Source organism: Microcebus murinus, chromosome 24 (assembly GCF_040939455.1).
Source record: "Microcebus murinus isolate Inina chromosome 24, M.murinus_Inina_mat1.0, whole genome shotgun sequence".
Classification (NCBI taxonomy): domain Eukaryota; kingdom Metazoa; phylum Chordata; class Mammalia; order Primates; family Cheirogaleidae; genus Microcebus; species Microcebus murinus.
The window spans coordinates 22,879,879-22,892,177 of NC_134127.1; the positions used below are offsets into that span (position 1 = coordinate 22,879,879).

The 12,299-nt window shown below is 53.2% G+C and overlaps 1 protein-coding gene across 2 annotated transcripts in view; it reads left to right on the forward strand.

The window, feature by feature from the left end:
• The window catches only part of PTK2B (protein tyrosine kinase 2 beta), a 109,167-nt gene that overhangs the window by 75,509 nt on the left and 21,359 nt on the right, over nt 1-12,299 (forward strand). For both annotated transcript variants that reach the window (XM_012775366.2, XM_012775371.3), the window contains exons 3-11: nt 1,982-2,160; nt 3,043-3,130; nt 4,272-4,351; nt 9,485-9,547; nt 9,694-9,748; nt 10,140-10,280; nt 10,631-10,705; nt 11,310-11,411; nt 12,112-12,229. In XM_012775366.2, the coding sequence (XP_012630820.2) occupies nt 1,982-2,160; nt 3,043-3,130; nt 4,272-4,351; nt 9,485-9,547; nt 9,694-9,748; nt 10,140-10,280; nt 10,631-10,705; nt 11,310-11,411; nt 12,112-12,229 (901 nt within the window). The remainder of the gene's footprint in view (nt 1-1,981; nt 2,161-3,042; nt 3,131-4,271; nt 4,352-9,484; nt 9,548-9,693; nt 9,749-10,139; nt 10,281-10,630; nt 10,706-11,309; nt 11,412-12,111; nt 12,230-12,299) is intronic.

A 12,299-nucleotide genomic window follows, 5' to 3' on the forward strand; every position in this document is an offset into this window, starting at 1 on the left:
GGAGCTCTCTGCTCTCCAACCCTCTCCCATTTGCAGAGAACAAGGATTGGTTCATAAAATAGCACAGAGATTTCAAAAATGGTGGGAGAGCTTGGTGGGACTGATCTTGCAGAAAACAGGGATAAAACTCTGGATGCAATATAGAAGTGAATTCTCTGAGGGCTCTGGTGAGTGCCCATAGCAAGCAGAAACCAGAGGAAAATCTCTTTGGCAGCTGAGCTGTAATGAAGGAGATTTGCACGTTTGAGGGGTTTTGCCTGAGGGCACTTTCCAATCTGGGAGGGGGCTCCAGAGGGGCGAGTGTGGCAGCTCTACTGGCTTGTGGGGTTGAGGCTAGAACCTAGGGGCTGGCAGAGTGGCAAGAAGATTGGTGGAAAATCAGAGAGTGAATGAGCCCCAGAATAAAAAATTAATTTTAAAAAGTATTAACTTATAGATGCATCAGAATACGCAAACTACTCAGGAATAAATTTAACAAAAGATCTGAAAACTTATACGTTGAAACTATGAAACATTAAAACTATAAAACATAGGAGAAACGAAAGAAGATCTAAATAAATGCAGAGGTATACCATGTTCAAGGATTGGAAAAATCAGTGCTGTTAAGATGTCAATTCTCCCCCCTTAAAGCTATCAATTTATTATGATTACAGTCATAACACAGAGAGTGACAGATTGATTCTAAAATTTATACGGACATGTAAAGGCCCGAAATATCCCAATAATCTTGGAGGTGGAAATGGAAGATGACCTACCCTATTCACCTTCAAGATCTCATCTAAAGCTACAGAAATGCAGGCAGGGCGGTATTGGCACAGTATAGACAAAGATCGAGAACAGAAATGAGTGTTCAGAAATAGATCTAAATTTAGATGGCAACATGATTTTGACAAAGACAGAAAATTCATTTGGAAAAGGAATGTCAATAACCAATGCTGAACAACTATAGATCTATATTTTCTTTTCTTTTGTAGATTTATATTTTAAAAAATGAATTTTGACCTCTGCCTTGTAGCATACACAAAAATTAATTTAAGAAGGATCACAGAACTAAAAATAAAAGTTAAAACTATGAAGCTTATGAGAGAAAACATGGAATATCTTTGTGACCTGAAGGGCAGGCAAAGATGTCTTAGGGTGCAGAAAGCATCAGCCCTAAAAGAAAATTTTTGATGAATGAGACTCTATCAAAAAACACTGATAAGGAAATGAAAAATAAGGACACTGCAGACCTAGAGAAAATAGTTGCAAAATATATCATCCAAAGTACTTTTATCTAGAATGTATAAAAATCTCTTGCAACTCCATAACGAAAGTACAACAGAAAAAAAAAAATGGAGAAGAGATTAGAACGACGACTTCACAAAGGAAGTGGCCACATGAATGGCCAATGCACACGTGAAGACGTGTTCAGTGTCATCAGTCATCAGCGAGGTACAGACTGAACAGCACGTTGAGATACTACTGTGCACGCCCACTGAAATGCCTAATATTAAAAAGACTGACGACACCACATGTTAGTGAAGATGTGTTGCAACAGACGTCTCATGTCACAGCGAAAACACAAAGTAGAACAATCTGGCAGTTTCTTATAAAGTCAAACGTGCATCTATGTGCCTTTGACCCAGTCATTTATTTATCCCCTCGGTGTCCATCCACAGGAAATGCCAACATACATGCACAAAAATACTTGTGCATTGATGTGCGTAGGTTTAACTCACAATAGCTGAAAATTAGGAATAGCCCAGGTGTCGCACATGGTGGTTCAGTTACAAAGTAGGATATTACCCATCGGTACAAAGGAACAAATGTCTGATATATGCAACAATGTGATGGTCTCAGACGTGCTGCAGGAGAAAAGATGGACGCAGAAAAGCATATTCGACATCAGCGGTCCCCAGCCTTTTTGGCACCAGGGACTGGTTTCACGGAAACCAGAGGGGGACACCGCTAAGTCGTGTCCCTCCTGCCCTCCCCGCAGGAGATCATCACCTCCATCCTGCTGAGCGGCCGCATCGGGCCCAACATCCAGCTGGCCGAGTGCTACGGGCTGAGGCTGAAGCACATGAAGTCGGACGAGATCCACTGGCTGCACCCGCAGATGACGGTGGGCGAGGTGCAGGACAAGTATGAGTGTCTCCACGTGGAAGCCGAGTGGAGGTAGGAGGCGAGTCCCGGGCTCTGGGACGGGACGAGAGGAACGTGGGGCTGGGAGGTCATCCCTCAGAGCGTCTGGACAATCGGAGTGGCATTCTAGGGTTAGTTCTGCAGCAGCCGATGTGGGTATTTTCCGAGGTCTAACCTGGGCTCTCAGCGCAGCCCCAGCCAGGGGCAGATATCTGGGAATACCTCTGCACGCGATGCTGTTGGCGCTGTCGGGAAGAGGATGGGAAGGGCAGGGGGACGGAGAGCCTAGGCCAGGGACAGCCAGTGAACCTGGCAGATAGTGGCCAGGCAGCAGAAGAGATGGACAGTCAGGGCTAGCCGTGACCGCCCCCTGCTGGCCACTCTGTCTGCCGTCCTCTGCCCAGCCGCAGAGGAAGGAAAAAAGAAACGAATCCCTGGCCAGGCGAGGTGGCTCACGCCTGTAATCCTAGCACTCTGGGAGCCTGAGGCGGGCAGATTGCTCCAGGTCAGGAGTTCAAAACCAGCCTGAGCAAGAGCAAGACCCTGTCTCTACTAAAAATAGAAATTAATTGGCCAACTAATATATATAGAAAAAATTAGCCGGGCATGGTGGCACATGCCTGTAGTCCCAGCTACTCAGGAGACTGAGGCAGTAGGATAGCTTGAGCCCAGGAGATTGAGGTTGCTGTGAGCTAGGCTGACGCCACGGCACTCACTCTAGTCTGGGCAACAAAGCGAGACTCTTGTCTCAAAAAAATAAAAAAGAAACGAATCCGGAACGCATGGCCAGGAGCCCGCGGCAGCCCCTTGCACGCTGGGGGAGGGGTTGCTTCTGCCCTTGGGGGTCCCACTCCCCCCTTAGATTCCTATCCCAGCTTCCCGGTGTCCCCAGAGAGTGTGAATGTCCTACCGCAGGTACGACCTTCAGATCCGCTACTTGCCGGAAGACTTCATGGAGAGCTTGAAGAAAGACAGGACCACGCTGCTTTACTTTTACCAACAGGTAAAAAGCACTTCATCTTCCCGCCCCCAGGGTCCCAGGGCCCCCAGATGCTGCCATCCATCCTCTTCGAGGCAGATGGAAAAGCTAAGCCGGATTTCGAGGGTCTGGTCTAGGAAGCCTCTCTCGAAGGCCTGTCCTGGGTCCACGGTCAGCAGCTCCAACCCTGCTTCTCTCGGCTACTTCGGTGCCGGCTGAGCTGCGCCGTGCGCCCCCAGCTCCTCCTGGACTTGCCTGGTGGCCCGGGAGACCTGGCTGGTGACGCAGCAGGAGCAGGTGCAAGAGAAGCCTGTAGTGCTCGTTGCTGTTCCCAACCTGGTGTCCCTGGGGACTTCCTCTACCTGCAGGAAGCCAGTTCCTCTTCTATAAAACCATAACGATGGGACAGTAACGATGATGAAAACCCACTTTTTAGGGTCGCTGTGAGGACCGAATGGTGTCGCTGGCAATGTGCTGGTTAATTGGTCTCTGAAGGAAAAAGTTGCACTTGCCAATTTTTGTGGTGTACACACTCCCACCACCGCCTATTTCAAGCTAGCAATAGGACATCGGCATGCTTGCAAAAATTCTGCAAGTTTACTAACGGCTCTCAGGAGCTGCTATGTTGTCCAACATGCCTCTGGACATCACGCGTGTAAAAAAGCGCCCAGCACGGCACCGGGCACAGAGCAAGCACAGTGTGGCCAGGAGGGGTCCTCATGATCGTCTGTCTGGACTCAGACCCCTCCGTCATCGCCCTCCGGGCTTGCTAGAGACCGAGCCAGGCTTTCCTCGGGCGGCTGATGACATATCTCACTACTTACCAACAGGGCTTTGGATAAATTCGTGGCTCCTCCCCAAATCTCAGTTCCCTTCTCTCCAAGGTGGAGCAGGGAGAGAACGTGTGTAAAAGTGTCTCCAAAGCCCCATGACCGTGACCTCCTCCTGGGTTCCAGAGGGAGGCGGAGCTGGGGGAACCTCCTGTCCCTGCCCCGTGCTCTGTCCCTGCCCCGTGCTCGTTCCATTCCTGGCGGGGCGGGTGTGCAGGACGGCTCAGCCTCAGCAGGGCAGGGCTGTGCTCTAGTAGCCCTTCCTCGTCCGCGGCCTCCGCCCAGGGAAGCGGGGATGCAGGGGTGAGTCTAACCCTCGGCCCTTCTTCTCGCAGCTCCGGAACGACTACATGCAGCGCTACGCCAGCAAGGTCAGCGAGGGCATGGCCCTGCAGCTGGGCTGCCTGGAGCTCAGGTACGTGGCCTGCAGGCCCCTCCTGGGAGGGCGCTGTGCGGGCTCCTGGCTGGCCCGGCCTTCCCACACGTCCAGGTGGGAAGCAAGAGTGGCTGTGTGGGAGCCGGGAAGGGGGGAGTGTGGCCCACAGAGGGCGAGGCTCGGGGGTGCCTGGCGCCTGGTCCTCGGGCTGCAGGGCCAGCTCCCGCTCTGGTCAGACTTCCCCGGCCACTTTGCAGCCATTGCTCTGGCCTTGGAGCTGCTTCTACCCCCTGATCGTCTCTGCTGCTGTTCACGCAACTCAGCAGCTGTTCCTAGAGCACCGGGCCGGGCTCAGAGGGACGTGCGAACGTGGGGATTTCCACCTGCGGTGCCCACTGCTGCGTCCCCATCTCTGGGGGCACTCGGTGCATATGAGCAGAATCCATAAATCATCCAGAGATGCCCTCAAACGTGTGTTTGGGAGGTGACAGAGGTGTACGAAGTTTCTCATAATATGGAGCAGAATGAGCATGTGCCAGACAGACTCCATGCAGGAGCCTCAATCCTGACAGCTTCGGAAGAGGCTCTGTAAACTGCTCCTGAGAGGAAGAGAAACTTCAGACGGCAGGGGGTGGAGGCAGGGGAGGGGGACAGGCATTCTAGGTCCGGGCATCAATGGAAGGAAGAGCACAGACTGGAGAATCGTGGGCTTGGCTCTCAAGTGGGGGTTGGGGCTGATGGTGGAGGGCACTATCAGTACAATGGCAGGCCAGTGACATCATTAGGATGACATCATTAGGATGACATCATTCTAATGGTAGCAATGGTAGCAAGAAATTAGACCATCTTCCTGGCTGTCAGGGGCCGTTGCTGTTTGGGACAGAGGAGGGTGACGAGGCTAGACCTGTGCTCTAGCCCTGTCCTGATCAAAGCAGCCCCATTCAGTTTCACCCCCCCTTTCCATCCTCCCCTCCCCTCTCTCTACCCCCTATCTGTCTTAGAGCAGTAGTTTCAAAATCTGGTTGCAAATCAGAATCACCTGGGAGCTTAATAAACTGGAGGTCCCCTGACCCCACCCTTGGGAACCCCGGCTTGGCAGGTTGGGGGGACCTTAGCACATGCATATTGCACCAGCCCCGGGGATTTGGGTGCAGTGAGCCTCACAGGGTGGATGGGGGGCCTTTCGGGACCATTGCCGGGGAAACGTTGGCCGAGGGTTACTTCTCGTCGGCAGCAAATGCAGTTCAGGGCGGTGCAGACCCTGCCTGTGGCCTCAAAGTTGCTAGAGAGTAGAACTCTGCTGCTGCTTCTGCAGAGCTGGGGGGCCGCTGGGAATTTGGCCCCTCCTGGGTCCCCCACAACGGGGGAAGAGCCGTGGGATGGGAAGGTGAGGTCACACTGAGATTTCAGCTCTGAGATCATACGCATTTTTGACGGAACAGTCAAGGGCAGCCTCGAGGGCTCCTCACGGCTTCACACTCGGTGACCGGGTCTCAGCACACGGGGGGGGGGGGGGGGGGCGCGCTCGGATCCCCTGCGCAGAGGAAGTCTGCAGCCACCGCAGCCGCCCGGCTCGCCACCATTTGTGGGGATCTTAGGAGTTCAGTGCTGGCCGCCCAGGGCCATCGCGTGAAGTTGATTTTATCACCTGAGCCCTTGTGTGCCTAACGGGATCACGCGGCTCCTGTACATCCAAGACAGTCTCTTCTTCCCCTCTGAAATTAGACAATTCGAGAAAGCTTATCTTTACCTTTGTGTTTATGGGTCTCGTACCCTGGACTCTAGGACCCCTTTGAGACACCCATCATTTAAGTCACCTGTCAGTCATCGCTGCTGTAGTGACCCACAGCATTCTAGTTCACGTTCGCGTGTCCGCCAGTCGTCCCAGGCTATTGCTGGCGTTAACTTCAGCACCAGGACGTGGCTCTTGGGGACAGTCTCGTGGGGAGTGAGCAATCTGTGATGTCTGCTGTCGACCCAGCTAAGGATCATTCCCCAAGCCACGCTTGTTTGATGAAAGAGGCGTGTTGTTTCACGTCTCTCGAGTCTGAGAACAGAGTCAGAGAGAGGCTCCCATTCTTACCGGTGGACCGTCAAGCTGTAGGAACCAGGACGTTAGCAGGAGATGGGAAACATACCTACTCTGCAAACCTTATAGAAGATTTCAGGCCCGATCATTTTTAAACTTGAATGCAAAGCTGTATGTTATGTTGGGCTATTTTAAAAGCAAGTTACAACTATTTCTCGCCAAGAGAGAGTCAGACACATTTCTGAAAATGCGGCCATAAGGCAGAATTTCCCAGGGCTGCGTCTCTTGCCTGAAAAGCTTCCAGAGTGTAGGCCCTACCCACAAATCATGGGCAATAGTCCTGTTGCCATCATGGATTGGGTCACCTGCCTGCAGATATGTGGCATCTCCGGAGGAAAAAATACATATATTCTTTCCTAGCTTAAAAAAAAAAAGTATGATGTATGCATGAGATATGAGATTGGTGAAGTGAATCCTCAGTGGAGTTTTCTGTTTCCTGTGTTACTCTGGGCAAGTTGCTTAATCTCTCTGTGCCTCAGTTCCTGCATCTGTAAAATGGGAATGATTAATAATAGTAGCAACCTTGCAGGGTTGTTATGAAAAATAAATAAATGGATGTATTTAAAGTACTTAGAACAGTGACAGGGACAGAAGTGTTCAATAATTGTCTTTTTAAATCTAATTTTTTAATCTTTACCCTTATTTCTTTCTCTATTTTTAACACACTTTATTATTTTTTTTTGAGCAGTTTTAGGTTCACAGCAAAATTGAGCAGAAGGTAGAGAGATTTTTCCTACACCCCTTCCCCCGACACAAGCACAGCCTCCCCCATTATCAACAACCCCACCCCCACCCCCTGGGATCCGTTCCTTGCAATCAATGAACCTATACTGACAGGTCATTATCACCCAAAGTCTATAGTTTACATTAGGACTCACTCTTGGTGTTGTACTTCTATGAGTTTGCACAAACGTATAATGGCAGGTGCCACCATTGTAGCATAACACAGGAGCTTCACTGTCCTAAAAATCCTCAGTGCTCCACCTGCTCATCCCTCCCTCCCTGCTAACCCTGGCAACAACCCCTGACCTTTTTATTGTTGCCATAGTTGTGCCTTTTCCAAAATGTGATATAGTTGGAATCAGACCTAATTAATTTGTACTGATTTATTGGAGGTGGTTTATAAATGCCGAATATATTATTTTATATCACTGTCCCCTCGTAAACTAAAATTTGAAATTCGTGGCCTGTATGCTAGAAATCAGTACCTGCCCACTTGGAGGAACCAAACAACTTTTCTCCCTTAACCTGACACACCCAGGACCGTTTCCCACTGCCAGCAGAGCCCCAGGAGGCTCTGACCTAAGAGATCAAAGTACACGTGTAACCCAAGATTAGTTAAGTCGTCACTGATAATAAGTCAAAATTAGAGAAAGAACATTCAGCTTGCTTTACTTCAGAAGGCATTTCGGCCTGTAGTTTCCAAATGTTGATAACGTGTTACTATTTCTATTGCTGTTCAGAAGGCAAACATAGCCAACCGGGTTTTGCAAAGATGCTTCTTCACGTCCTGCTGTTCTCACCTGGGTACGGATCACAGGCGCATCCCTGCCTGTGGACTCCACCGTCCACTTGGTGATGTTAGCTGCTCAACTTTGCAGGCTTGCCCCCCAGCCGGGCGCCAGAGGGCGCTCTTGGCAGGCGCAGCCTCATGCCCGGACGGCGGTGGGGCAGGCCTGGGATGACTGAGTGCCCCTAGCTGACAGCTGAGATGACACTCAGCACAGAAGCTCATTCCCTGGGGACAGCAGTGTCTCTGACTAGTGATGTTACTGCTTCTCCCAGACACCCCAATGACGTTCGATTGCTCTAAGTGGTGGAAACACGCAGACTGTGGCACATTTGAGGGACTGGGGCACCTTCGTCAGCGGCCAGGCTGTAAATGATCTTTGGGGACTGAGACGAGGCCCTTGGGGACATAGCGAGTGAGCTGAGCCAGCAGGATTCAGGAGACTGGGATGCCCTGGGTGTGTTTGCTGAGCTTCCTTTTCCCTAATAAAACATTTTCCCGTTCACTACCTCCCTAATCATTCTAAAATCGCTATTATTTTTCATGTCTACGACAGCCAATAAAATTACTAGCACAGTAACCTTAGGGAAGGGAGGCCGTGGCTTAACGCAATAGTGGCTTAAAACACAATTGCTACAAATAAAAATACATGACAATCTTTATCAAAACATACATTTTTAGGAGAAATGGGACTTAAAGAACATATTTAAAATATTAACAGCTGTCACGTCTAGTGGTGGGACTACAGATTATTTTCATTTTCTTCTGTTCTATAAATTCTAAAGTTTTTACATGAGCAGTACTGCATTTAATAATTATTTAGATGAACACAAAAAACATACACACATATAATATCAGTTATCCCAGAGACAGCAAATAAATGAAAAAGAAGTCACAAAGGGAACCCAGGACCTGAAGGTGGGGGGGTGTGTTCCGAGGCTGGTAGCTCCAGCGTTGGCTGCCGCGGGTCACGTGCTCGCGGAGCTGCCCTCTTCTTCCTAGGCCCAAACGCTGCCCAGTCCTAGAGTGGATCTCCCAGAGCACAAGGCTGGAGTCTTTTTTTTTTTGAGACAGAGTCTCACTTTGTTGCCCAGGCTAGAGTGAGTGCCGTGGCGTCAGCCTAGCTCACAGCAACCTCAAACTCCTGGGCTCGAGTGATCCTCCTGCCTCAGCCTCCCGAGTAGCTGGGACTACAGGCATGTGCCACCATGCCCGGCTAATTTTTTTCTATATCTATTAGTTGGCCAGTTAATTTCTTTCTATTTATAGTAGAGACGGGGTCTCGCTCTTGCTCAGGCTGGTTTTGAACTCCTGACCTCAAGCAAACCGCCCACCTGGGCCTCCCAGAGTGCTAGGATTACAGGCGTGAGCCACCGCGCCCGGCCTCCTCTCAGTTTTTAAATATCACATTTTATGACTTTTATAGCTTCCTCCCTCCCAGGAATCCCCACATCTGGCGGGGAAAGGGGCTTCTAGGCCCACCCATGGGCACGGGGTGCCCCGGTCCTAATGGCCACACCCCCCACCTACCCGTCAGCCGCCCTCCCCACACCCTCCGTCTCTCTCTCTCCAGGCGGTTCTTCAAGGACATGCCCCACAACGCGCTGGACAAGAAGTCCAACTTCGAGCTCCTGGAGTAAGTCCTGGGGCCCTACCCCCTCCCGCCTCCCCCAGAGCCAGGCAGGGTCGTCTCAGTGTCCCCAAGCTCTCTCGCCTCCTCCTGATTGGCCTGGCGTGGGGGTGAGGGAGTCAAATGCTGCTTTGTTTTTTTCCTTCTTTCAGAAAGGAAGTGGGGCTGGACTTGTTTTTCCCAAAGCAGATGCAGGAGAACTTGAAGGTGAGGAATCCGCCGGGTGGGGCTCAGAAAGACCCTCTTGTGCTGGGCCCCAAGGCTGGAGCTGAACGGATCAGGCCGGGACACTGGGAGAAGCCAGGGCGTCTGCCGCCTTGAGCATCGGGACACAGGACAACTAAGCGCAGCCTGGGCCCCTTCTGGGGCTGGAAACAGGGATGTGACGAGCCCAGGCTCCTGCCCCCCGTCAGGCTTGTCACCTTTGCGTCCTGAGCTCTGGGATGCCACCCCGCCCCCCTCACAGGGCCATGGTGGCGACGGGTCATAGATGGCCGCTGCGATCACAGGCCCTGGGGACCATCCTCTGGCAGAGGGACCCCAGGGAAAGGAGTCAGAGCCCAGGGGCGGGCCTGGCTGACCTCGTCTCCTTCCCCAGCCCAAGCAGTTCCGCAAGATGATCCAGCAGACGTTCCAGCAGTACGCCTCGCTCAGGGAGGAGGAGTGCGTCATGAAGTTCTTCAACACGCTCGCCGGCTTCGCCAACATCGACCAGGAGACCTACCGCTGCGAACTCATTGTGAGCACGCGCTCCCTCTGTCCTCCCCGACCCGATCCCAACCAAGCCCCTCAGGAAAGGGGGCCGGGGCCCAGCTCCAGGGCCCGGGAGAGGCCAACCTCGCTGTGGGTCCTCGGGCATCGGGGCCTCACGGACCTGCCTGCAGTGGAATTAATGGTGACTCGGGGACTGAAGTGTTGGCCACCAGCTCCGGGAGGTGGGCAGGTGGGGGACATCCATGGGTTTAGGGCAGAGGAGCCGGACAGCCCAGGAGACAGTGGCATTTGTCTAGCCCCGGGGGCTTTCCTGCAGATTCCTGGGTGGCAGGGTGGGCAGAGCTGGGACAATGGTCTGCCCCCCTTTTATTCCAGCAAGGATGGAACATCACCGTGGACCTGGTCATTGGCCCTAAAGGCATCCGCCAGCTGACTAGCCAAGATGCAAAGGTAGAGCGAGGCCGGGGCAGCCCTCCCCAGCCCAGGCGGAGGGGTGTGCTGCCCCTGCCCCATGGCTGTCCTTGTCCCTATCACTGAGAGCAAACACCTGCCAAGGCCGTGCCCTGGAGTGAGCGGGTGTGTGGGTGCTTGGGCGCCACAGGACGGGCGGGTGGTTCTTCAGCGCCTGTGACTGTCCTCTGCACCAAGGTGGGCGTGGGCGGGAGGCGGGAGTGACGTGCCCTGTTACTCTCCTGGCTCAGATGGAAGAGTTGCTCCCTCAATGGCAAAATGGGGCAAGACTCCCCTGGGAGCCAGGGGGGTACGTGGGTGCAGTCACGGCTCTACCGCCAACTTGGCACATGACCCTGGGCAAGTCCTGGTTCTCTCCAGACCTCCTTTTCTCTCCTGCAAAGTGAGGAAGTGAGGGGCTGGGACTAGACCATCCTTCTGGCTCCAGTGGTCTTTGATTCTCTCCCCCCCCCCAAGAGAGAGACTCCCTGATCCTCCTTGGCCCTCCCCCTTCCCCGCCACACCCCTGCCCTTGACCTTGACCAATCTACAGGGCCTGATCCCTGCAGTGGGATGGCCCTAAGGACCCTGTCCCTCCCCACAGCCCACCTGCCTGGCAGAGTTCAAGCACATCAAGTCCATCCGGTGCCTCCCGCTGGAGGAGGGCCAGGCGGTGCTGCAGCTGGGCATCGAGGGCGCCCCCCAGGTGAGCGTCTCTGGGCACTGGGACCCCTGGGCACTCCGAAGGGTGTAGCCACAGGGTGGGGGCCTTGCTCAGCCTGCCGACCAGGGCGGGCAGGAGTCCTGGTTTGGGGGATCTTGTCAAGAAACCACCCAGTGCTGAGACAGGACGCCAGGATGTTGATAAATCATAAGGACATTCGGGAGACATTTTTTTTTTAATTGTCAGGAAAGAAATTGGGAAAGGTTTTAGGGGTAGCTCAGGTGACCAGAAATCAGGAACAAATCAGAGGCCTAAGTTTTGCCAAGTGGACAATGACCCAGAAACCGAGGCCTCAGCAGCGTGGGGTGTGTGTGGGTGAAAGAGCTCAGACTGCAGGCCCTTCGTCTCTCTCTCCTTTCCTGCATCTGTCCTGCCGCGATCCCTTCCCTTCCCTTTTCTCAGTTTCTGCTTTTACTTCTCGAGCACCTTCCAGGACAGTGCACTGTGCTGTGTGCTCAGAGACCAAAGCAAGGGGGGCCTGGGACCCGCCTTCAGAGAGCCCAGGGTGCTGCGTTGGGGTGACAGAGCGCCCCCTGGTGGCCATAGGGAGAGAGCTGAGCAGGGGTGGGGGGCGCGGTTGGGTGGCACCTGGCAGGGGTGAATGGCACGTCCTCCACCAGCCCTGGGGACAGCCCCTAGCCCAGGCTCTGGGGTCTCACCGTGGCCGGTCCCTTCTCTGCAGGCTTTGTCCATCAAAACCTCGTCCCCTGCGGAGGCTGAGAACATGGCGGACCTCATCGACGGCTACTGCCGGCTGCAGGGGGAGCTCGGAGGCTCACTCATCGTCCACCCCAGGAAAGGTGCGTTCCACCTAAAGGCGAAGTGGCCGGGCTGTGGGCGGCAGCACAGTTGAGCCAAGTCCCCAGAGGC